Source organism: Vanellus vanellus (assembly GCF_965231255.1).
Source record: "Vanellus vanellus genome assembly, chromosome: 8".
In the NCBI taxonomy this organism is placed as follows: domain Eukaryota; kingdom Metazoa; phylum Chordata; class Aves; order Charadriiformes; family Charadriidae; genus Vanellus; species Vanellus vanellus.
The window spans coordinates 6,450,086-6,476,392 of NC_138913.1; the positions used below are offsets into that span (position 1 = coordinate 6,450,086).

The 26,307-nt window shown below is 49.8% G+C and overlaps 1 protein-coding gene across 1 annotated transcript in view; it reads right to left on the reverse strand.

Annotated features, from left to right (window-relative positions):
* TNIK (TRAF2 and NCK interacting kinase) overlaps window positions 1–26,307 on the reverse strand; it is a 79,695-nt gene that overhangs the window by 2,936 nt on the left and 50,452 nt on the right. The window contains exons 16-29 of the mRNA XM_082486983.1: window positions 26,022–26,128; window positions 23,158–23,231; window positions 21,579–21,676; window positions 17,080–17,264; window positions 13,762–13,888; window positions 11,283–11,447; window positions 7,637–7,751; window positions 6,872–7,042; window positions 6,432–6,575; window positions 4,681–4,815; window positions 4,326–4,426; window positions 2,668–2,817; window positions 1,241–1,400; window positions 515–654 (exon numbers count right to left, since the gene is read on the reverse strand). Of these exons, the coding sequence (XP_082343109.1) occupies window positions 515–654; window positions 1,241–1,400; window positions 2,668–2,817; window positions 4,326–4,426; window positions 4,681–4,815; window positions 6,432–6,575; window positions 6,872–7,042; window positions 7,637–7,751; window positions 11,283–11,447; window positions 13,762–13,888; window positions 17,080–17,264; window positions 21,579–21,676; window positions 23,158–23,231; window positions 26,022–26,128 (1,872 nt within the window). The remainder of the gene's footprint in view (window positions 1–514; window positions 655–1,240; window positions 1,401–2,667; window positions 2,818–4,325; window positions 4,427–4,680; window positions 4,816–6,431; window positions 6,576–6,871; window positions 7,043–7,636; window positions 7,752–11,282; window positions 11,448–13,761; window positions 13,889–17,079; window positions 17,265–21,578; window positions 21,677–23,157; window positions 23,232–26,021; window positions 26,129–26,307) is intronic.

Here is a 26,307-nt window from a genome sequence, read left to right on the forward strand (position 1 = left end):
CTGCACCCCTTGCTCCATCAGCAACACCCGTGGCAAGGGTCATCTACACGACAGCCACGTTCCCCGTGCAACTCTGGTGCTCCTCCAGAGCTTTATTTATCAATGCTGTCCACAGAAAAAGATGGGGCTCCGAGGAGAAAATAATTTACGATGCATCCAAATGCATCTAAAAACGCATCAAAATGTTTGTGCACCAGAGCTCAGACCAGGCTCACTTACACATCCTCACTGCTACCATTTCTCAACTTTTGCAGAGTTTACTTGGCAGCCTCAATGGTTAAAGCTCAGACGGAAGACTTGGGGAGAAAGTCAAGCCAAGTCAACGCAGGTCTCAGCTAGAGGTCAAAGGGATCTTGTAGATCTTCCCACCACAGGCTGAGGTCTGCATGCACTGGCGACAATTAATTGGGAGTGGGTTCAGATTAATTATTAACCTCAAGATAAACCCGACTTAAAGTCTAAAAGTAGCTGGCTGTGGCATAAAGCACGGATCCAAGCTTTGAAGTGGACTTACCTTATCATTTCTTTCACATAGAAACTTTAACCTTTGAGCTCGCTTGTGCATAAATACTCCGTCCAAATGCCCCGTCTCCACTGACCGGATTTCAATCGCTTTCTCTCCCCAGCCCATTATTTGATTGGAATGAATGTAGGCTGTCAAAAGGAAGCGTGCGGTTACAACGTGTGTTGAGCTCAATGTTACGCAACGGGCAAAAAGGCTCTCGTCAGCTGTTATTCAAAGCCTACGTAGATCAGCGGCAGAGCTCTGGCGGCCGGAGGCACAGGCGGCCAGGCGTGTGCCTGCAGGGATAATAGCCTTTACATAGCACTCTTCATCCAGAAATTGCCAAGTAATTTAAACAGAAGAAGTATCGCTTCCACGGGCGAGGAGCTGGGGAGCGCGGGAGTCGTGGAGCTGAGCAACAGCAGAGCCAGAAGAGCGAGCCACGTGCTCCCGGCTCCGCACCCGGCCCCCCTTCCACTCAACACAGTATCCCACCAGTACAGCAGCTTGTATTATCTTATCCTTAAGATGAACCAGAGCTCAAATACTCAAGAATTCACTTGCTTTTATTGCACGGGACCAAACTGTAGAAATTTAGCAAGTGCATCTCTTATCTGGCTGGGAGAAATCTCCTTTGCTAAATAAAAGCCCAAACGACTCCATCTCAGCATCCCCGACTCCTCATCTTACTTGTCATTTGTATTTCGTGCAGGTGAAGAGGAAGGGTTGACCTACCCACGGAAGTAGGCATTTCTCCCCACTGGAGCACCACATCTTTAGTTATCCGTCCATAGGTGTTCACATATACGCCTTCATCCTCGTAGCACACAAGCATCTCCATCCCGTCTGTTTTAGGCAGGATGACAATGGCGTGAGGAGTAATATTGCCCTGAATCTGCAGTTAAAATAAACCCTAAAAGTCAGAATTACATTGAATGGGGGAAGGGGAAAGGGGAAGGGAGCGGAGTCTTCGAAAAGCAAAACCCCAAACCAACCCAAGAACAACCCCCTCCCTCGATTCAACAAACAGGCATTGGTTTTCAGAGATAAGCTTGAAGGGGAATAAACTGTCATGTTTACCCTACCATCAAAGCTGATACGTCACGGATAAACAGGTTCAGCAATTAGAGAGAGATCACAACACGTACGCCCCCAAGACTGACGGCTGACACTGTGCTGTAACACAAATCAGCGACTGCTGACTGATGAATCCATCTCCTATTCAAATTAAGGCAAATAAGCCCAGAATATTACAGGTAGCCCTAGGGAGGAACTTCCTAGGGAGGAGGAAGTATTCCCATTTTTTAGCAATCAGGCTCTAGCTCCAAGGGCAGCTACAGTGACTTTCCACCCATGTCTGCCCTTCCATAGCTAAGACAACACAAACCCATCCCAAACTGCTCCAGTATTCCTCCCTAAGCTTCTCGCTAGCTCTCGCAGAGGAGGATCAGCAGTTCCTGGATTTGATTAGTGAGACAGTTTCTCCTAGATCGGTTTCTCATGCTGCTCGGGCCAACAGCATGGACAGAGCTTGAACGAGCTGACAAGAAAAATCTCACCTACAGTATTTTTTGTAGCACTGGGTCTTTCCTGAAATAGCTGATGGACCTGAGAGAGGACCTGTAGTGAGTCCCTGCTGTCAGGGGGTTTGGGAGTTCTGAGCAGCAGGCTTCCTGAGATTCGGGCCACCCTCATCCTGCAACCTTCACCTGGGCAAACTGTGCTGCCCCAGCAGGAACAAGTGTTGGTGAGCACATCTGGGACACCAGGCAATGGGGCAGTGCAGTGGGCACCCTGCTCTTGGTGGGCCTGTGTCGTCCAATACCCGAGAACCTGGTTACATGGTATCTTGTCCTACAGAGAGCTCCGTTACTGCTCCATGTGGTGTACAGACAGATTCTCCTTTCTGTGGGACATGGCAACCTTAAACCCGACTGCTTGGGCACGAGGACAGCGATAGCCTGGGCGAATAATGAACATGAAGCATGTGATACCTCCGAGTCCTCTTTAAGCTCTTTAATCAATGAGGATGGCACCGGAGAATGTCATACCCATGGCAAGATGTCACCTGACTGGTCACCATTCCTGGGCCACCAAGGGCCCATCCAAACCTTGCTGGTGACCTGCGTTAGTCATGTAGCAGCACTGCCCTGTGTACTCACGTGAGATGGTATATAGATATCGTAAGAGTTCCCAGAATCTACATCAATCACATGGAAACCAGTGTGTGATCCAAAGATAACCTTGAGTCTCTGACCCTCTTCCACGGTGAGATCCACGAGCAACGGCTTGTGCTGGAGATCTGCAAAAGACTTTTATAATCCCTTCAGTGAGTATGACAGAAAACCAAACCAACAAATCCCCATAGCAGCAGCCCGACACGGTTTTGAAATCATATTTGTTTGCCTGTGTTTCCTATGAAATACGTAGTTATTTATATTCCCGTCTCTCCGTTCCTATGTCAGCTGCCTCAGAGGGTATTACCCACTCGCTCCCAGCGGAGAAGCGCTCACCCTTGCCGAGCACAGCTCTTTTTCCCCAGGAGCCTGAGGATTTGGCCTCGAAAGGAAGGTGACAGCTCCATTTTACACAAGCGGGCGTTCAGCCAGCACGCAGGGAGCCCCCGGTGCCGGTGCTGGTGCCGCTCTGGGTAACAAGTCCAAAGTCTGCAGAGAGCTGTGACCACCCACCTCCTCTCCGGGCAGGGATCACCGCTCCGGTTTGGGCAGCTGAAATGAGTCAGATCAGCAAAGACCTACTTATCCCTGTTCAATCTAACCTGCTGGATGCAGGCTGGGACCATCTCCCTGGCACGGACAGAGTATCTCTCCACGGCTTAGGTCTTCAGCAGGAGGGTGAAACACCCCCAGGGAGAGAAAAGGGCTCTCTGGCTCCTGACAGGGAAAAATCAGTGGGTGGTATTTCCCACCGTCCCGACAGATCCCTGCCTACAAGGCAAGGAAAGGATGCTCAGCCCACCCCAGGCTGGAGAAGCAGCACCAGGACCACTAACCAGCATCAGCATCCTCCCCTGCACCCGCGGAGGCTGCATCCCAGGCTGTTTTAATGCTGCTGAGCTCTCCATGTCACTGAGCCCATTTATTCTGGCTTTTGTTCAGAAAAAGCAAATGTGACCTAATACTGAATAAGCCCGTTTGTGCTGGAAGGATGCAAAATGAGATTACTCAGCATGAACGTCTCCAGAAGGCATTGCCCCTTGTGACTCGTCTCTGCACAGAGCTTAGGATGAAAAGTGCTTTAAAGTACTAAGTACAAAATACCCGCTGGCAGGTTAGAGAGGAGAAAGGTCTCACTGAAGGAAACTGAGGTAGATGAAAAGGGAGAGAAAAAGACAGAAAGAACGGGTCATTCTCCCCGACTTTCTGTCTTGGAACAGAATCCACATTGCAGAAGGGGAGAGGACCTTGCAAATTAAAATGGAAAATAATTCCAACCTGGTTTCATACTGTATGTGAAAAATCAGCCAGAGGTTAAAAAAAAACAACAAACACCACCAACCACAAAAAAAACCCCAAACAACCCACACCAAAAACTCCAACTCAATTTTACTCAAGTACAGCTTTCTGCAAACTTCCCAAGTACAGCCTGCTGGCATAAGCTAATATTAACACTTAATTGCTAGCCACAAGCAAAATGTATCCCACCTCTTCAGCCATTCTGGCTGGTATCCCATCTCCCGTGCCTGCCAGGCATTCCAAGGAGCTCAGCTATATAAGCAAGATGCTTTTCTGCTCTGCACAGTACAGAGATCTCGGGTATATATAAATTGCAGTGTATTGTGGTTAAAAGATAAACATACCTTAAACGCCATAAACTTGTGATATGGTTTAGGAGCCCAAGCGTAGATCTCTACAGCATTCTTTAAGGCAATCACCAAGAACTTGATTCTTTCATATTTCACTAAAATGAAAATAAAATCAATTTTAAAAAAACATTCACTTTCTTTCTGACTCATCTCCAGGAGCAGCTTCTCAGGCTGTCTCTCTGTTGGGTCTCGTTTGGTAAAGCGTCCACCTAATACATATGGATGAATACCAAATGTATTTGTGGCTATGGGCTACCCACACTTTTAAGAGAAATTGTCAGGTCAGATCTGAGACTAGAGAACAAAAGGGCATCTCTTCAGGCATTTTTTTTCCAGAGATGCCACTCACCGACTTTGTAGTGGATGCATCCCTCCAGGTCCCCGACCGTGATCCAGCCTTGCTTCTTCTCCACTTCAGGGTCGTTGTGTAAAATCCTGTTTCTCAGCCAGGAGAGATAGTACACGCGCAGCTTGTTCTTCTTTCCTGTTGGCAAAGGAAACACCTCTGTCAGAGCAGCACACGAGCCCACGGGAAATCTCGAGATCTCAGTGCTTATTTTCACTCGGAAGTTGATAAAATTAAAGTTTGTTTCACGATGAAGTTGAAAACGGTAATTTAGTCATTGCGTTTTGTTTTTCTTTTTCTTGGGAAAAAGGGTATGGAAAGCAGCGCCCAGACCTCCGTCCCCCAGACTGCAGGCAGATGCTGGGAGAGCCGGGCTCCTGCTTCCCGCAGGCTGGAAGTGTTCCTTTTCCTATAAATCAGCGTTCACGGAGAGACGGTTGGGCACAGCCGGGCTGTGACCCCAGCTCTCTTACCGCTCAGGGCTCACCCAACCACTCAACTACCTGTTTCTTTTCCTCTCTTCTCCTTCATACAACATTAATTCCACCCTGGAGCTGAGACACGAGCTCCTGGGTCCGCGACAGGCACCGCTACCTGCTGATGAGCCCGGTGCTGGGCTCTGCAATGCTGAGGGGCTGCCAAATTTCTGCACGCCTCTTGGATGGCTGTGACCTGCCTATAAACCTCCCCGCTGCCGCAAACCACCCCCGCTACAGGGAAAGGACACAGCTTGCACCGGGGTCGGTGGGAGAGGACCCAAACCGTAAACCAGCGGCTCTGTCCGCTCGTGGGTTCCCAACACGTCCCCAGGGCTCGTCCTCAGCGCCACCTCAGGAGCTCGTGCTGCCTGGGGAGCGCTACCCCCCCCCCCCCCCCCCATTCATCTTCCACCCCTTCTTCCTACAGCTGCATCCCCAAAAGCACAGGGGAGCTGCAGAGCAAGGTAAGTAAGTGATAAACCAGCACTTTTTAGGAGCCCTGTCTGAACGGAGGGAGCGGGAATTTGTCGGCAGACGCAGAGTGAGCCCAGAAGGGTGTTGAACAACGTGAAAGTAAACAGAAGGATGATATAAAAGCAGTTTTCCTAACGGGCATTTCTCTCGCTGCCCTCCGTGAGCTTCACGGGGCAGGCATCAGCAGGAGAAGGCTCTGCCCCGGCTCTGCCGCCTGCGTGCTTCATGGGGCCGCTCTGCAGGGAGGGTGCTGGGCGCTCTGCTGGGAGCCTGACTACAGAGCTCTGCGTTTTTTTTTTTGTCAGAAATCACCCATGAGCCTGATCTGAGAGCTCCGGAGCTCCCAGCTGAACCCAGAGGGACAGTGACCATCCCACGGCCCCTCGCGATGCTTGGGGCACCCTGAGCAAAGCCATGGTTTGTGGTCCCTTGGCTAAAGCCAAACAGACCCATAACCAGAGCTTGTTGCCCCCTCAAGCTTCAAGGTACCACCTCCCAGTTCTGCCAGGAGCATTTCTCCCGCTGCCCCCTCCAGCCTTGCTGGGGTATCTGCCTGTATCCCGCACCTTCCCTTCCCTGCTGAAGGAGGTTGGAGTGTTGCAGATGAAGCGCAGTCAGCGGGAGATGGGAGCAAATGGCTCTCAGAAGCATTCTTGCAGAGCTAACACCTTTGATTCTGGAATAATCCAGCTCTCCCGGGAGCTTTCCTTTGACACCCGTAGGCAGGTTTTGTCCGAGCTGGAATTGCTCGAGAATACGGCCAAGAAGGTTAACGATGGGGTGAGAGCACGAGAGGCGTACCTGATATTGTCACGAGGACGTTAAGACCCTCGAGTACGTCCATCTGTTGAAATCGCCGTCTGTTGATCAGGTTGTAGACCTTCCCTTGTCCGCTTCGATCCAGCAGCATCAGGCCGTTTTCTGTGCCCACCAGCAGATTCACACCTGGAGAGGAGAGGGCAATGAGCACCAGGAGCCACGGCTGCTCCCAAAGACAACACCTCAAGCTCCTCTCTGCTACCACCGAGAGAGTGCCCAATCCCAGCTAAGGCTGTGACCTTCCCATGAACACAAAGAATCACTCTTACAGCACAGGGACTCGGGGACGTTAGCCTTGCCTGGGATGGAGAAGGGGGCAACCAGAGGCAGGGGCTCGGTTCTGCGATGACACATTCATGTTTCATCCCCAGCCACACGCTCTGCAGAGCTTTGCCAAGGGCACGGTGTGATAGGGGTCTTACCCCATAGAGCAGCACAGAGTATCTCCGAGTTGAAGCGTTTCTTGTATTTCCGGATCTCCGGAGTGTCGCTGTGGGGACGGATGTTGGTGGGGTTGACGTTCACCACCGAGATCTTCCGGGCTTCGTTCAGCTTGGCCTGCTCCTGTCTGAGCAGCTCGCTGGTGAACAGGGCTTGCAAGGAAACACAACAAAACAGTGAGGTATGATGGATTAATTGCATGTACCTCTTCCATCAGGTTTTTTTTTTGGAATAGGAAGACAATATTTGGTGTATTTTCTGATGTCATCACCATGTTATGAGCTATTAGTTTGAAGAGGGATGATCACGATTTTCTCATGGGTTGGAACCACCACCAAGCCCATCAGGATGTGATGGCCCCAGACCCCCAGCCCTGCCTACCAAGCTGACCAGTGCTATTTGCTGCCCACCTGCCCACATCCAGCCATTTTCAATGACTTCTGAGCAACTGCCAGCTTTTTGGAGCGACTACCACCTCCCAGTTCTGCCAGGAACATTTCTCCCGGCTGCCCGGGCAGATGGGTGGGTGGATTTCTGCCATTCCCTGTTTTCTCCTGGACCCTTCTGGTGGCATTTCACCAGTAGGGGAAAAGAAGTTGGGTGGAAACTGAAAAGCACAAGGATGCAGACACAGGCAATGTCTGGACAAGAGTAAAATGGTGAAGAGGTTCAGTGGGGTTATTCAGTCTCCACGACCTGGTTGCCACAAGGCCCTCCCCTCTCAAACTGGCCCCATTGCCTCCTACCAGTAGCAGATGACTCTTCATCCTCATCTTCATCTTCATCAGTAGGCGAGGTCTGATACACTCTGGTGTCCACAAAGGGGGTGAAAGAGGCTTTGGTGCTACTTCCCATACCATACTGGAAAATAAACAGCAAAAAGAGAGCTCATAGCACAGAAATACATCATTTTGTGTACGCGTGTAGATGTAAGACTAGTTAGCAGACCCAATGCCTACCCCGGCGGTGCCCTTTTCGAGCCCTCTGTGAACATTTGCTCTTCCTCCCCCATAACTAATGAGGAAAAACATTAAATTGGATTTGTGAGTGTCCACGAGCAACAGCAAAGGAGAGGAGCAGGGCCCGGCTCTGCTCTCTTCTCGCAGGCAGAAGCACAGCGCAGCCACGGGACCGGTTAGCGGAGCAGCCGCAGGGCCAGAGGCAGAAGTCAACGCAGGTAAAACCCAATTCCTCCGCGTGTAACACACCTGCCTTACAAAGCCCTCTCTGGGGTGTCGGGCAGGCGAGGGTTTGCTTCTCCCACTCTCCCACCTTGCGGTTGGCAGGACGGCGCTGGGAGCCCCCGGAAAGCCCCGGCAACGGGGACCACCGAAGTAACTCAGAGCTGGGAAAGGTGGGCCTGCCGCTTTCCTTGTGCCAAGGCAAACGTTAACTGAGCAAAGATTTTGTTTCAACAGGTCGTGGAAATCTATTTTAGGACCAGGAGAGGACGTACAGCCATAATACCACTCTGCTTTTTACTGCCCGTTATCGAGGGGTTTGCCAGGCTAAGCCCAAAACATCGATGCCCCCTGGAAAGGGGGAAAAGTCACATCTTTAGCAAAATTTTGTATTCTGTTGGGCTGTTATCGCTGGTCCTCACACCTATGGCTGAGGCAGGACCCAGCGACGCCCCTCAGGACGCCTGGCTGCTCCGGATTTGGGAGGATCTGAAGTGCTGGAGGCGGGGAAGGGCCGGGGTGAGCTGTGCGATGCTGCAGGGAGAGCTTGCGATCAGGAGGTGTTTGGAAATGCCTTGGATGCTCGAGCTGATCAGAAGACGGCATCCCCCACATAGCTCCATCCCCCCCTCCTCCCCCCCCGCCAAATCTGGTCTTCAGCACACCTCTGTCCTGGTCCTCACGGGGACGTCACCTACGGGTCACCTGCAATTTCAATAACCTGCTTTAAATTGTCCACAGCATTTCAGGTGGGACCGCAGAAGGGGCCGTTTCTAAGCTAACCAAACTTAACCTGAAGGTTTCGCAGGCAACGTCGGAGCCAATACTATGCCGAAGTAATTTGGGGAGGAGCAAACTGCAACATCATGTTGCTTTCTTTTTAAAGCCATTGCTTTGTCAAGGCAGAAAATGAGGCCAAGACCTTCTCCCAAAGCAAAAGGAAATCCTTGCCTTGGGAGTCAGTGACGTGATTTCCCCCCCTGGTCGAGCGGCTTATTTTTCCTACTCCAGTATTTACCCAGGACATGCTTTATGTATGACCCCCGTTAAGAGCTGTAACAGCAGCAAAAACCAAGTCACTCTGCAGCAGCACTACTGCTCACATTTTTCTCCCTCTGGACATCTTCCTTCCCTGAAATAAATCTTCCGCAGCTTTCACATCACCAAGTCACCAGCGCCCTGGCTGCTCCCTGTGCCCAACGCCACCGCCCCTGTGGTGACAGTGGCCATGGGGACAAGACCGCGCTGCGGGAACACACGCTGTGGGGAATCCCGCCGCCCCGGCACATCCGTACCAAAACTGGGTTGGGTGGTACCTGTCCTCCGGTGGGGTACAAAAAGGTTTAGGGGCAAAACCCCCATGGGGTGTAGGAGCACCCTCGTGCCTTGGGACTGTCCGTGGCGGCGCTGAGCAGGTTTTGGGGCTGGAGGGTGCCTGGCTGGGTGACCTGGCGTCCATGCCCTGTGCACCCTGCTTCCCTCCCATCTCCATGGCCCTGACAGCCCGCCTGTTTCCATAGAAACAGGATGGATTTCCAAAAAGTACATGGTAACCGAGATCCATGGGAAGAGTTAATAGCCTGCGGCAGGGAAGGCTGTGGGAACAGATACCACATTTACATACACAGTACGGCCATATTTGTGTGCGCATGTAAGATTTACTCGCTACTTTGTGCTTCTTTCATATCCAAGAAATACACATTTTTTTTCCTGCACTGAACGTCTTTTCCGTGAAGCCCCAACTATTCAAGGACGGGCAAAATTGAGTATTTACAGGGATGCTTTCCAGCCGAGAGCCAGGTGCTTTCTTACAAATGCATCGCGAAGAATTCATCCCGGTGCACCAAGCGTGTCTTTTCTTTGCTCACATGCAGCTATTCTTCTCCTAAGAAGCTGGCATTTTAATAACTTACAAGTCCGTTACTTAAATATCAAGACCTCATCTTCCTCCAGGTCCTGTTCAACCACCTATAAACCCCCATGGTGGCCAACAGAGACAGCATCAAGCCGCAGGGTGAGGTCGCGCTTGCTCCCTCCTTTTTGTTCGCAGCACCATGAGTCACCCGAAAGCCTGCGAACTAAATCCCCGAGTTTCCACTTACACCCACTCTTGGCTCAGTCAGCCCTAAAAATGCAGCTTTAGAAACGGAAAAAGATCTTCTTGGTTGGTATTCTATAAATGAATGTATTTAAACCCAATCCTTGCCTGCGTTTAAGCAGTCCCAGGATGACCGCGGAAGGTGTTACTTTCAGAATCAGCTCTCTCATCACCGCTTTTAAAGGCAACGAGGCAACAGATAAAACCTTGAGGCCAAGTCACGCACCATCTGTTCTTACGCTTTATCAATGCCCAATTCCAAGCAATTTTTATTTTTATACTGCTAGTAAAAGTAAACCATAGAATGAGCACGTAATTTTTATGAAAGAGAATAAGATGACAGAACTTTTGATGTATAACCAACAAAACGAAGAAAGAAGAAATTAAATAAAATAGCCTGTTTAGCACCTGTTTAGCCTGTTTCATGGGAGAACGGAGAACTATGTGCCTGGTTCCCACAGCTGGTGATGGTAAGCAAGAAACACCAATTCCCTTCTCTTACATGTCACATCTTGTACTTTCTCGGACTTTTTACATGTTATACAATGCTAATGTTCAATTGTGTCCTTGTACAGCAGCTACCAGGGAGAAATACTTTGGCATGACTGCAAACACACAGTTTTAAAGCTGTGCAGAATTTTGTGAGTCTGAAGAACTATCTAGAATTTTGTTGGCTTTGGTTTTTGCCAACCTTTTGAATCATGCTAAGCATCAGAGATTGCACCGGGGGAAGCTGGGCTCCACTGAAGTTAATGGCATCACTGGCTCATAACTTTCTCCTATTTCCAAGTGCCAAAAAAAAAAAAAAAAATAATAAAAAATTTGGACCTTCACATCAGTTGGCAGCATTCAAGCCATCACCACCAAAACTCCAGCTGGTGGGCTTGAGAGAAGACCTAACACGCATTCCTACCATCAGCTATAGACCCACGTAGCAATAACCCATCAGATTCCCTTGTATTTCCACTAGACTCACCCACGTGGACCAGAAACAAAGAGAGAGAAGGGTGAGAAAAGCCAGGGAGGAAAGCAGGAGAGGCCCTTTACAGGGCAGAGATGTTAATACGTGTTTAAAGCGATGCAAAGGAGAAGGAGGAGCCCCCCACCACCTACTTCAGGCACCGAGTCCATGTCCTGCGCATGCGTGGAGACTCGCCCCAGGGCCTCGGTCGGCGTGCCCGCAGGCGAGTGGCTTTGCTGCACCAGGTCAGGTAGATTGATGTGACCTGCAAAGCCATTGCTGGCTGCGTGGCCAGAACGCTTTTTTTCACCAGAGGTCTGCAGAGACACAAGGCATGAGGAAGAAAGAGAAGGGAGGGGGGAGAAAAAAAAAAAAAAAAAAAAAAGAGAGAGAAAAAGAAGAGAAAAATACCCAAACAAAACCAAGTCGTTGCCAGTCCCCCAGTTCCCAGAGCAAGCGCAGGAGAAGGACCCTCTCTGCTGGTTCCATCCCCATGCAATCTGGCAAGCAGCAAAAGAACCCACCCCCCGACCCTCGAAGAAATACAAAGTAATTAGCCATGTTACAGCGAGAGAAGCCTGATCATCGTCGTTTTGAGACAAGGAACGCAGGGCAGATTCTGCTCTTGCCACTATGGGTGCAAACCCCATGGCCAGCTCTTCTCCCACACGGCCACCGGCCACGGTGACAGCAGAATCTGACCCCTCGATCAGCATTGGCCTTAACGGCTTTGCACAGCTACGGCGGCGAGTAGCCTGACTGCAAATGCCAACACAGCCCCCGTCGCATGTTTCTGTAACCCAAAACAGCAGTGAACAGCGGCAGCACCGGCAGAACATCAGCAGAAGGACGGGCACCTCGCCCTGCACACAAGGTTCCCAGGGCTCCCCCGGGGCTCCCCTTCCTCGCCAGCCCCACCTCGTGCAGCAGGGCAGGTGCTGGGAAGTTTCTCCCTTCCCTGCTTATCGTTTTGAGATATTTGCCGTCTTGATGAATTCCACCCACCCAGAGCACATCAAGGAGATCGTTACAGAGACTTGCCCGTTTACTGGGATTAGTGGAAAACTGCCTCTGAAGAGGCTCACCAAGTTTCTGACCAGTCCTGACAACGTTTATCTTTTGATCGCTCGTTACCATCACCTTCAGCCACTTCGCCGTCCCACCAAAGAGCGAAAAGCCCTTTGCTCAAAGCCCACTGACCTCAGCAAGTCTCTCCTCTGATGGCTACGGCGGTGGTGGGGACCAAAGCGTAAGCACCCAGCACGAGGTTGCAGTTTGGGCTTCTGACCACGCTCCCTCCTCCCAGAGGGGCTTCCCAGCTGCTTGTCTCACCCGTGGCTTTTAAACCCTTCTGCATGGCTGTTCTCTCGAACGGCGTTGTTGGCGTAGCACATGTTTTATGGCTGTGATGCTTACCACCAAGCTCACTTCAGGGCTGGCTGGCCGTTATAGCGGTGACATGTTCTCCTGCTCAACCGCATCACCCTCCCCGCTACACGGATGCCCAGGCTGCGGGGATCCCCGCTCTGAACGGCCCCGTGCCAGCGGGGGGTGAGGTGGGCTGCGCGGTGCTGCCCAGCTCCAAAACTCGTGGAGGAGGGCAGCAAACACGCTGCAACTCCTTCTGCTAACTCCTTCCTCTCTTTCAAAGTTACTTGCATTTTTTCCTTTCACATGTGAATATATAAACAAATTAAGAATTAAAATGCTGCTCAAGTCTAGTTTGCGTTTAATTTAAATATTCCTCCTTTAGGATTGCTGACTCCAAACTCCCCTTCCTCCTTCTCCTCTCCCATCCACCTCCTCTACGTGCCAGCAGGAGCGACTCCCCTGTTTTACCAACTGCCGGAGCTTCCTGCCCCCTCACCAGGAGACCTGCTCCCCGCCTGCATTTCCAGCAGCATCGCCAGCATGTTCCAGCAACCGGGAAACCGAGAAACACTGGGGGAGACCTTCCGCAGCCTTCCTCTGCCTCACCCCTGCAGTACCATCCATCAGGATTGCTCCCACCGCAGACGTACCTCCGCGACGCCGGAGCCGGGGATGGGGGCTCGCATGCAGGTGGGATGGCCAGTGCACCCCGCAGCCGGCTCACTGGGCGAGTGCAGGGCGGCTGGCTAGTGGGGGTGGGGGTTTGGACCTCCCCCAGCAGGACCGGCCCCTGGTAAAAGCCTCCATATGCTCTACAAACACTGCACGCCTCTGATGGCTACGCGGTGGCAAAGGTTGGGGAGAAGAGGGGAAACTTTGGGCCAGGTTCCAAATTATAAGCTATATAAATATATTCTATAACTCGATTAATATATAAAATGTTTACTAAATGCTGTGAATTAGAATTATCTGAAAAGAGAACTTCGATTGCCTGGAGCTATCGTGGGATTGCGGCAGAGTCATTTGTAGGAGCATCCTCCCCGCCGTGCCCTGGCATTACTATTCACTGCTGTTTGTAGTTCTGAGAAACATTTGCACTTGTCACATTTGCTCCGAGTGTAAATTGTATTACGAGAGCGCTAACGAGCACAATTTACTGAGTCATTTTGTGTTCCGGACACACGGCGCTGTTAGTTTTTGTGCTTACATGGGCAAAACCTCCTGAAGATGCTCCATGGAAATATTTGTTTTGCAACTTACCTCCCTCACCATTAAAGTCCCTTCCCTTGAAATATTGCTAAACGTATCTGCATGGGAAGTCTCTAGCCCGTGGGTCGTCACCATTCCCAGGTTGTACGGCTCATTGCTTCCAGGAATTCCTGTTGGTCTGAGGACAGAGAGGAAAAGCATTAATGATAGAAATGCCTTTTGCTAAATTGGATGAAAAATCCTCTAATACAGTATTATTTCAATAACAGTACGGCTTTGTATCTCACAGGAAGAAAAATTAGAAAACATATCCACTTAAATGCATGGGGAAATTATTTACGTTGTCAGAATACAGGATGAGGGTCAGGTTGATACATTCCAGACAGAGCACAGAGACCAAAGAGAAGAGCCTTTCTCATCCCACGGTGCCCTGAGAAGACCACGGATAACCAGGTAAGGAGGACTTGCAGTCCTGCTCTACCTCGCATCACTTTTTCGACTTAAGAAAGTTGTTAAAGGAAATAATTCACTCCCTTTATTCCCCATCTCGAGCCCCGAAAAGGGAGCGGCGCATCAGAGCACGCGATGACAAGAGGCGAGGGAGGGGACGGGCTTTGGAGGAGGTGCGGGCAGGAGCGCAACTTGTGTCCTGCAGCTCTCCCCTGTTTTCCAGGTGAAAACACAGCCTTAACCCACGATTCCGCCTCGAGTTTATTTCTGTGCCCCTGTCTTGAGGGAGAGGCTGGAATTTATTCTCAAACACATTCAATTTTAGGACCGCCCAAGAGTGGATGTCGCAGGTGGTGAGCAACCACCGTTACTTTACTATGAAGTTCTTAGCAGACCGGCTGCTTAAATCTAATTCAAACGAAACGAAAAGCAAATGACAAAGCGCCTCTGGATTACCCAGCCCTGCCTGTGCGCCGGAAAATGTCGATGGTGTTATGAAGATGTTGCTGTTAAATCCTATTACTTTGCATTTAAAAGCCATACGGAGCAGTTGCTTTCCATCAATATGAAGTAATTTACTCTTTAACACGTCACCCCCAAGCGCACCTACTTCTCAACGCCCAGAGGCTCACGAGGGAGCCTGGAAAAGCCACAGCAAGCCTGCATGAATCAAGAGGGTTGCTGGTCCAACCCAGGTGGAGATGTGAGCCCCGGGGACCCCAAGGTGGGACTGGCTCGATGATGGATCCTCGCCTGCATCGTATCAAACACACGACTGGACAGGCATCACCAAAGCACTCCAAAGAGCAGCGTGCCATACTTCTGCGGCACCTTTCACATGAGGAGCTCACACCTTCCTACCATTAGCGCTTCAACACGGCCAAAGGATGGGAAAATAACACAGTTATTCCAGTTTGAGAAATAAGAAAGCAGAGACAAAGGAGGTCACGTTAATTTTGAGACCATACAGTGAGTGAAAGAATGGCTGTGGTAGCCCTGAGGTCCCAAATTTCATCGGCGTGCAGTTTCCACATCACCCTGCAAGAAATCCCTGGACATGGGCAAGAGCTGCTTGCACAGCCCAGAGGAGAGGGAGCTGAAGGGAGTCATCATCATCTTCAGATGGAGAAAAGGGATCTGCAGAGGCGGAAGGAGTAAACAGTCCCTCCTATCCACTGGGACACAAAGGGATGGATGGGCTTATCCTGCAGCAGGACAGACCTGGACAGAGCTGAAATGAAGAGCAGCCCAGCGCTCAGGGAGTATGCCTAAGGAAGTTTCAAAGTGGGTTATACAAAGATCACTTAGAAGGTGCAGGAGAAGATGAAATGATCTCTCTCAGCCCCAGTTTGGAATGAAAAACACCGAACATCGGAAAAATACAGCTTTGGTAGAAAAAAGCCCAACCGCATCTAGTCTGAACTTGAGTTAAGATTCCTTTTATGAAATAAGGGTGTAAGGCCAAGCACTGACTTTCTTTTTCCCCGACACACAGCAGTGCAGCCATGCCCGCAGGTACCCACGAAGGCTTAGATACGGACACAGCTCCTGCTGCCTCACTGTGACACCAAGGGTCTGCATCTCCACGTTCCGTCTCTGAGGCACGGTCATGGACAGGAGACCTTCCGGAGCAAGCAGCGTTTGGCTGGCAGCGTGGTTGAGGCATCCACCTCACCGCCACGCCTGTCCTCCGACACATCCGGCTGCAAAGCAGTCGGTGAGACATTTTATCCGCTGAAAAGCGATGTGTCAAACACAAGGTGTTTGGTGGAAGGACGTCAGCACAGATTAACCACTCCTGATTAAATTCCTCTTCTGCGAGCAGCCTGAGGCCCCTTCTCGCACGCGTGACTGCCCATCCTTCTGCTGCATATTCATGGCCATCCCTCTGTCTACTGACTTTCTCTGACGAGTTCCGAGAGCTCTGATTTTTCTTCTTCTGCTGGAAGGAAGCTCCAACTGAGGAGCTTGGTACTCAGCATAACATGGACTCCCTGGGTCTCCTTGCCACCCGGAGGGCTTCCCTGCCGCTCCACACCCCGCCACTATGAAGCCAGGTACACCTATATTGACTAATAATTAATTTAGCAGGAAGAATGGAAAGGAACTGATTAAGATGCAGATAATCCCCTAAAGCCTTGCCACAACTCCTCTGCAAATTCAAAGGGGCAGGAGTCCAACCCCGCTGCCCCGAAGAGCCCCCAGAAACGCCCCTGCAAAGCACCGGGACGGGAGCCCGGGTAGGGATGCTCCGTGAGCTCACTCTGCGTGGTGACAGCTGTTTTGTGCCTGTTGGGGCTGTGCCGCCCTCCTCTCTCCTCTCGAGATACCCAAAAGCACAAGTGTCCCATGACCTATAACAGGGATGCACTAGTACAGTCGGCTGACTTTTTCATTTCAACGTTTTAGTCCCCCAAATCTTGCTTCCCGCACAGTGACTGAGCCAAAGACAAAAATCAGAGGTTATTGTAATGCTGGCTCTACCAGTTGGCACTGGGCAGGCCACCAAGTACTGTGCTTCTGCATGGCCTGACGAGGGGCGAGATCATGCTCAAGAGCAGACGGAGCCTTAACATGCCAACCCTGTGGGCAGGACCAAGGGGTGGATGAGGTCAGGTGCACCCACTCTGGCCAAAAACCCGCCTTGCTCATCAGCAGGAACAGGTCCCTCAGCTTGCAGCCCAAGTTGACTGCATGTACAGTGCAAGGAATTCAATTTTTCCCATTAAGTACCTCTAGCTCGGACCAGGAAAAAGACCCATCTGAGCAAACTGCCCCTGGCCACCGTGACGCCGTTCCCAGTGGCAGCCACCAAACACCGACGCGCTTTGGACACGTCCCGTATCACAGCTACTGCTCCCCCAGACCAAGACACGCTGCGGTTTCACGGTTTGCCCCGCAAAAGAAAGTGCTTCTTACATAAGCCGTGGGATGTCACTGACAGGCACGGTCCCGTCGTGCGTCTCGTTTTCCCCGTCCTCCTCCTCCTCCTCGCTGCTTTCCGACTCCTCGCTGGAGGAGGAGTAGTCCGTCACCTTCTTCAGGGGGCGATTGGTTTCTTCGATGCGCAGCTCCCTCAACTCTTTGGCTAAGGCCGTCAGATCCTAAAGGGGATGGGGGCAAGAAAACAAGAAAGGGATGGCTATTATATTTAAAGGGAGGAGGATGTCACATACATCTCTCCAAAAGCCAATGCTAACAGCACGAGCAACAAGAAATAGCTTTACAGAGTCGTTACAAACATGAGACGAACGTAAGACAATGTTTGTAGCATGTAGCATTTATTAAACAAAACAAAACTGATTTACGCTCACTGAAAAAATCAATAGCCAACCTCTTCTTTTTCTGTTTGGAACGTGTATGTGCATATATATACACACACTTATATGTATATACACGACAAAATTATATTTGTTGGAAAAGGTGAAGTTCAGTCACCATCATAGTAAACTGGAAAACAACATCATTTCAAAGATTGGCTCAGAGAATTTCTCCTGCAGGGTTCTCTCTTCTTTCAAACTTCTCAAAGAGACCCCGTAATTGTCTTTATTCTGTAATAAATGCATTTGGGAAGGAAGCAATGACAGCGTCTCCCATGGAGTGGTGCAATCCCCACGTCGAGAGCTGCTTCCGTGGTGAGTCTCCGCTGTGGGGCGGCTGCCGAGAGGCGGTGAGGAGCACAAGGAGAAGCGCCCAGCTCAGCCAGACTTTGGAGTCGCAGCTCTGAGTCAGCCACACGATCAAAAAAATAAAAATAAATATAACAACAATAAAAAAATAATCCCTCAGCGGGACTCATTAAGCACTTTATGGGAAATGTGGCAGCCTACAAGCTAAGGACAAAAAAAAAAAACAAAACCAAAAAAGCCTCGAAACGAGAAAAAAGGATAGGAGCAGTCCCAAAGCCTAGTAATAATTTTTCAGTTTACCATGACTTTGATGAGGTCTCAGACCCGACAGTCATATAAAATAGACACCGCTATTTCAAAACAAGGAACATGGCAGGCACCGTGTAGAAAAGAGACTTTTTGTTATCTTACATGCTTTTATAGCAATGCAGGGGGAAGCAGTAGGGCAGAAAAGCATGAGAGCTCGAATTAGAATGGGTTAGAGAACTCTGTTGCACAAGACATGCACGTGACGAACAAAGCATCGCAATTGTCAGTCTTACCATTTCTCCCTATATTAGTGACCGAGGTAGGCATCAGTGCATTCGGTCAGAGATAGAGGATTAGGGAGAAAGAAACTCATTGAAAAAGACTAAATTCCACAATTGTCTTACGGCCATACTCTCATTTACTGCATTTCCAGTTTACCGTTCCAGCAGGGCGACTACGGCAATATTAATTACGGTTGCAAAGGGAGCTCTTAAAAATCTATCCCGGCGACACGTGAAGAAAACGATGGAAAACTTCTATGGCTGAGATGCAAACCCAGTTTATTTCTTTTAACCGAGAAGCAGGAAGATTTTGCAAGCAATTTTGTACTTTGGTTATCGGTGACCCACACCTCCCGGCGGGCTCCCACCGGCGGACAGCCCCACGTTCTGCTCCCAGGTCTGCCCTGCCCGGCCTCTGACATAGAGGAGAGACTCTCATGGACCTCGGAGAGCTTTGTGTCAGACCTTTAAATATCAGTATACCAAAAAAAGCTATTTTTTTAAAAAAAAAAAAAAAAAAAAAGGATCAATCCCTGCTTCACAGCAGGGTATTATATTTCCCTCTCCAAACACTCTCTGTACCTTTAAAGAAAGGCTCTTTTTATCGTGATTGAAGAGAGAATGTGGTATTTCAAGAGTTTATTTTCGATGCCAACATGTTTGGGATTGAAATACAGTCAAATCTGCAGTCACGACAACTAATTATTTTAATTAGCGCTGTAACAGCTTCTACTATACAATTGTTGCTTTCTCTACATAAGAATTAATGAAAATTTGAACAGCTTTCCATTTAGAGTAAAAAAAAACCATGCTGTTTTTTTGAGCGCTTGCCTTTGAGTTGGATTAGAGCCTTTTTGGCTTTAAAAAGGGCTTTAAGTCTGTGCCTTAAAATTGCAGCTGGACTTCCTGCAGCGCAGGACCAGCGATGGACCCGTCTCTATCACAGCGATGGACCGTGAAAATTACTTCTTTTTCGCACCTTCCACTCCTACCGTGCTTCTAGGCACCCTATCAGCTTCTTTCGGTCCTCACTGGAAGATAGTCAAGTATTTTAAAAATCAGCTTAATTAGTTTTTAATAACTAATTTGGAAGTTATAACAGCAATAACACTCCCAGACAATATAACCAGATAACTCGTATTTCCCAGTTAAAGCTTTGCCTCGGGATGGTTAATTCTTTGATGTTATCATTTTCTCTAAGTAATGAGCACTTTGTAGGATTAAACGGCTTCACTCAGCTGCTCTTGGACCAAAAACAATCTGACAACTAGAAAGAAAGTGCTCTGTAGTTCCACATGTGTTTGAAATGTTATTACTGAGGGTGACATAACACGTTAAGTTAGCAGTATCAGTGCTCCTTAATTACTTTTAATTACAAAGACTTCTTTAGATTTAATATTTGCTGGAATCGAGTCGGATCCGTTTCCAAAATCACACAGCTCATTGAGCTTGAATTTAGCACACACGCTGCCTCTATTTAGACACTGATTTATGTGCCTTTTTCTTAACAAAGCACCTCATTAAACAAAACACACTGCTCATGTTCTATCCAAGAGAACAAGTTACCTAACCAGCACATCTTCCTTCTTTCCTATCTTCTATTTTTAGAGGCAAGAGGCTGCAGGAGAGGCTGCCGGTACCAGTGCTTTCCATTACGGCCCCGCAGTTACCGGTACCAGCGGTGCGTGCACAGCGACGCATGTGCGCAGCAAGTTAAATGCTAAATCGGGAATGTTTGTTGTCTCTTGAAAACTTATCTTCCCATGGACATTTAAACATTTGCAGTCACCAAATGAATGCACGTTTAAAAATATTATCATATGGTGAAAAAGGTGTTATTCAGAACTGTGATTTTTTTTCTTTTTAAGAGGATGGATGAAGACTAGCATTGCCCATCGACATCCGAGACCGCTCCGCTGACTCCGGCTTCACGGTCTGGTCCATGAGAATGAATGTACCCACTGTACTCCACTGCTCTGTTTTCCTTTTCTTTTTTTTTTTTTTTTTTTTTTTTTTTTGCCAAGCACCTTCATTCAAATTAGGCTGAGAATACATTTCAAACAGCGCTCGATGGTCCCACTGAAATCAGGGTGGGGGGCCGGGGGCTGTAGCTGAGAGCAGAACGTGGCGAGCGGTGCGGGCTGCCCGGACCACCTCCACCGGCACCAGAAACCTCCGTTCCGGCTCATTCTCTTTCCAATACGCCGGACAACGGCAGCACCCTTTGCTCCGCGCGTGAACGCTGGGGTGCTTCTCGCCACGGCCTCCATGCAAGTGGTCTGGCCAGCGGGTTTCAGGCAGCCCACGGCCGAGCAGAGCACACCGGCAGCGTCGCTCCCCTCCCCACGGGCAGGCTCCCTGCGCCGAAACGCGATCGCTCCGTCTCCCGTCTGACCCAAGATTGCATCGCCACCTTTTTTTCCAACGTCAGCACCAAGAAAACCCGCGTCGGTATTAAGCGCTAACTAGTCAACCTCGCATAGGCACGGACCCACTGAGAAAAGGTATCACTAACCTCATCTATCGCTTTCTTATAGCTCTGTGGGTAAAGGAAGAATAATCATCATCAGAGGAAACAGATCGGGACAGGAAAAAGCCAGAGGAAGGGCAAGCAGGTTAGAAATAAAATTAGAATTGTTAGCTCAACGCTGTGGAGTGTAGAGAAAAAAAAACAACATCAACAAAACAATAATACACATTAAAAGAGAGAAGCAGCAGAAATTCATTTTGTTATTAGGCCGACTCTGCAGTTTTAAAATACAAGTATCAACAGCATTAAACCAGGAGGAAACACTTCGGATGAGATTTTGCTCAGAATAACGTAACGGGAGTGTACAGAGACCACTACCAGGTCTGGTTTTAAGCTGCGAAGGCTGTCGGGGGCTGGTGGCCCAGCCTTCCCGAGCAGAGCATCCCTCCGCCGGGCTGCTGCGGGGGGACATGCAGCACGGAACACAACAATGTGCCAGCGGCAACCACCGCACCCAAGCTAGCAAAGCCCTTAAGCATCTGCTTCACGTGAAAACACAGGCTTAAGCGCTTTCCCCTAGACTTGGGCTCCCGATAAAAACTCATGCGCTCTCTCAAGCATTCAAACCTCCCACGGGCTCTCGCCGTACCGCCGCTTTCCAGCCTCTCCGCTGGAGGAGCAACGGTACTAGCCTCTTTTTTGGGGTCCCCGCGGTTGCGCTACTGCACCCAAGGGACACGTGGCCAAGCTGGCTGGCAACGTTCCCGCGGGAAATAATTTAAGACTCACAGCGGGTCGGCTCGGTCGCGTCACGTCCCTGTTGTCTTCCTGCTTTACCTTGGCGGGCTCGTGGGAGAGCACGGGCGACCCTTCGGGCTTGGCGTTCCCTGGGTGAAAAGGCAAGCGGAGAGAGTGGGAGTTAAAACGCTGCCGAAAGCCATCGCTGCATCCCATCGCCTGGGAAAGGCGGGCATGGGGGGCTTCATCATCCCCCGCCTTGCGCCGGGAGCTCCATCCCCAGCTATGGCCCATGAAGTGCAGGAAGACAGTGGACATCCCAGGTGCAGGACTGGACGTCCAGTAAATAGGTAATTTTTGCCCAAGTAATAATGTTTCACTATGTCTTGCTTCTCTGGTCTTGAAAAATCCTCCCACTCCTCTCTACTTGACTATATAAGAAAAGGGTAGACGTGGTACTTGGGGACATGGTTTAGAAGTGGTTTTGTCGGGTTAGGTTTACGGTTGGACTTGATGATCTTAAAGGTCCCTTCCAACCTCAACAATTCTATGATTCTATGATATGGAGTATCCCTCCGTAGAACGACAGAAGCCATAACCCAGCCCAGCCTCCACAGACAGCCCTCTTCACAGCATTACTGCCTTTTTTTTTTTTTTTCTACTAAAGAAACAAATTCGCTCCGCAAAAGAGCAGGGCATGTGATAAATTAAAAGCTCTGCAGCATCTGACGTCGCTGGGACACTATTTGTCACAGGATTCCTCATTAGTAAAAACAAAACCGAACCAAGAAGGACGATTGGCGATAAACTCCTTTTATTGAGTACCTAAGAAGCGACGATTTCAACAACAGACACGTCGTCTTATGGCCAAGTCATAAAAAATTCAAAGCATGGAGACGGCATTTGTTTTAATGCGCTTCAGCCCTGGGGATTTATACTGCGGGGCTGTGCCAGAAATGCAGATGTATGGGCTGTATGTGCTTTAGCAACTCGTACTGTGATTAAATGGGGGAACGGAGCATCTTTAAGCACGGCTCTAAGATGAGAGGAGACAATTCAGGTAGGAACATAAGCCCAGCGTAAACATGGCTGCCTGGTGAAAGCATTTTAGAGAAACCTTCTTACGGGCTAATTCACTCCTCTGCTCCCATCTCAGGCTTTGCACAAAGATGAAGCTAAAAAAAAAAAAAACCAACCCACAAAAACCTAGAAAAAAGAGATACCCACTCAAAAGTGAAACACTGTCCCAAAGAACCAGCACAGAAGAAGTAAGTTGAGTCAATGAGGATAGGAAGCATGCTGGTATTCTTTTTTCTTTGTTTTTAACCCTACAGCATAACCCCCACCTCCTTTTGTCTAAGTTACAGGGCACTGCGATGCTTCCGATGCTTCGGTAGAGTGCGGGAGGAGCACGTGCTGCCGTGGGCATCCCGCATCCGCATCCAGGAAAAAGGGAGTGTTGGCAAAAGGAGGCCAGCTGGTCACAGAATTACATCAGAAACGATGAATCCTTTATTTTTTATTTTTTTTTTAAAAGATACCCGAACTCACAGACCTCTTGCCCTTCTTGCCTATCACACGAGCCTCAGAAAGGACGCCCGGTGCTAAGGGATGTTCTCAAGAACCTCACCTCTGACTCTGTTGCGCTCGCTGGAGCCGGCCTGGGAGCCGGGCTGGGACCCACCCTGGGAGCTGGGCTGGGAACTGGGAGTGCTGGAGCTGGAGGAGCTGCCGCTGCTGGTCCTCTGCAGCGGGCTCTCCACGATGGGCTCCGTCCTCCTCAGGTCTGGGTTACTGTGGGAGCACAAAACAGAGGAGCACCATCAGCCAGTGCCACGCACGCCTCCGGGGCTTTCACATCCTTCCCACCCCGACAGGGACAGCTGGAAGGCGAGGAGACACCTTTCCTGCTGGAGAAGCCAGGGCTGAGGTCTTCTCTTCTGAAGCTGTTGAGCCTGCGAGCCCCACCGAAACCCACGGGAGCCAAATTAGGCACTCAACATCTTCATGGAGGTGGACCACAACCGTGATAAAAACTGGCGAGAGAAGCTTTCTACCCTTATTTTGCCAAATTCGGCAAACATGAAAAGATTCTCCGCTCAGAACTCCCCTTCAGCCTGTAGATGGGCAATGCCGGAGTTATCTGAATTAACCACCAACATCCACCATAAAAGCAGGAATTTGCAAATTGCTGTTAAGCAGAGAAGTAAACATTTCAGTAAAGAATTGATCTCAAGTTTGCAACAAGGCTGCAGATGACTTTTGCCACTTATTCACACTTTCCAATTTTCACAGCGTCACTTTAAACTTGCATAAGATACCACTTTTCTTCCTTGATTTCTTTCACCCTTGTGAACATACATAAATCTAGAATAAAAAGCGTCCTTGATACACAAAGAGTGACTAATACCTCTCTGGGCATCAGATGCCTTTAGGAAATTAATTCTTATTTGGCAGCGAAATGACATCAGAAGACATGTTCACGCAGAGTTATGCAATTTGGTTTTATACAACATTGCTGTTAAGCGATCGCGTTATTCAAAGTCCTGTCGAAGATGTATAGAAAGCTTTCTCCATCGAGTCCAATTAGGACTTTGCGTACATAAAAATGACGCGGTAATAGTGCCACTCGACATAATGCAATTGCAACCGGCGGCTGTGCACATGAAGCGCGGGGCGGGCACAGCGCGTCCCTGGGAGAAGGACCGCAACGGTGCAAAGGCCGCTGCCGTCATGGGGTCGTTGGCAGATCCGTATGGACGTTATACGTAAAACCCCTGCCTAGTGTTATCTTGCATTGACGCAGGTGGGTATTAAAATGACGAGAGCAAAACGCTAACTTCCTGCGTGCAAGGAAATATCTCCTCGTTTGTTACAACAGGGTGGCAAATAAAAGAACGCATATTTTAATAATATTTGCCTTTTTGCACGGGAGGAATCAAGAACCAACAGGAGAGGTGGTTAAAAAGGAAAACTGGAGAAATGCTACATTACCGTGAGAGAAACGAAATGTGAAACTATGTCACCGAATACTTAGTTTAATGGACACGGTAGCATCCTCATCATTTCCAATTTTCATCAGACCGACAGCCTCCAGCTCATGCTGTACAGCTGACACCTCCTTAGCTAAATTAATTCATGAGATGTACTTGAATAAAACAATACTTATATATCTGTACCGACCAGGAACGGGATAGGGAGGCTGAAGGAAACACTGGGCAACCTCCAACTTGAATCCCACAGACTCCCATTATCCTTTTTACTTCCAATACTACCACTTGCTAGGACCCTGCAGTCCAACACCCCTCTGCATTTTAGGCTCTCCTTCAAGCAAGAGCTAATTCAGTCAACAACATTTTCAAGAATTCAAAATGCTTCGGCCTTGAGCAATAAAGGGGAACCAACTACGATACGAATGGGTTTTGCCTAATTTTAAAACAACTACAACAAAGATTCCTCCTCCTTCTGCAAGCCCTGCCAGCCACTCCGAGCCGCTGCCCGCTGTCCCTGAGTTTGCTGATGCATGGTTGGGGCACTGGGCTGGAACGAAAGGCGTACGCTGAGAAATGGTGACAGCACGTGGCTACGAACATCCGTGCGTTCGTCTTTTGACCTCACCCTGAAAAGACAAGGCAGGAAGAAGAAAGCACAGCGCTCCATCACGCAAGGCTACGTGGACCTGTCTGAGGTCTAGATCTGCCCACGATGCTCTGCAAACCAGAGGCAAGCTCTCGCACGACTAAGCCACGTTTTTTCCGTCCGGCTCTGAGCAGAGCAGAGCCTGTCAACTTCCCTCCTCGCTTTAAACGTGCTCAGGAACAGCTCTGATGTGGCAGAGATCAGACCGCTGCTGCGGCGCAGCATCCTTCCTCGGGGTGCGACGAGCGCACCCGGCACACCGCCGTGCCGGCGAGCTGGATCTCGCTAAGCTGAAGGCCCTAATTCTAGGAAGCCAAAAGGAATTTAATCCTTGATCTACATCTAAGCAAGATCTCACCAGGCTGTATCAGCGTCTGTCCGCCAGCACATTCCTCAGTCATTATCTGCGAAAAGCTGCTCTGATGCATAAGAAGTGTATGGTGTGTATCACTGCCATCTCCCCACTGGCCTATGGGGATCCCCCCATACGCAAGAGGCGATGCTGGGAGAACCAGAACCTTATTCCACTAAAGGGAACGCTCAAATTCCTGTCTGACCCCACAGCAGCAGATGCAGCATCCACCTCCAAACCCTGCAGTGCTCAGGAACGTATTCAGCCCAGGGAGCAAACCCTCCAGGGATCCGAGCGCTCGTGGCCTTTGCTGTTGGTACAAAATGCTAACGAATGCAAAACCAGTTCATCCAAGAGAAGCATCGCAAATCTCATGTTGTTACCAGTACAGCAAAAACCAGAGCAAAAGACAGAGCTGGGGCTCCGCAGCTGGGCAATGCCAGGAGGAGCGCCGGCAGCAGCACGCCGGGATCGCTCCTGCCCGTCCCCCTCGGTGTCCGTACCTTGCCCGAATGGGCTGGGAGCCCAGCCGGGGCCCCAGGGCGCTGCCGTTACCCGGGGAGTTCTTCCTCGCCAGAGCAGGGGATATGGAAGTGGTTCGTTGAGGCACCTGGAAAAGAATGGAGACATTCGCCGTCAGCCACTGCCCCACCACCTCCAGTGGTGGCACATCTGAGAGATCACCTTCCAGCACTGCCTTAAGACTTGATTTACAATCGGTTGCCCACTGCGCAATATTTATAGCAATTACGAAACACAAAGCTCTCGGCTTTTAGGAGCTGCCCAAGT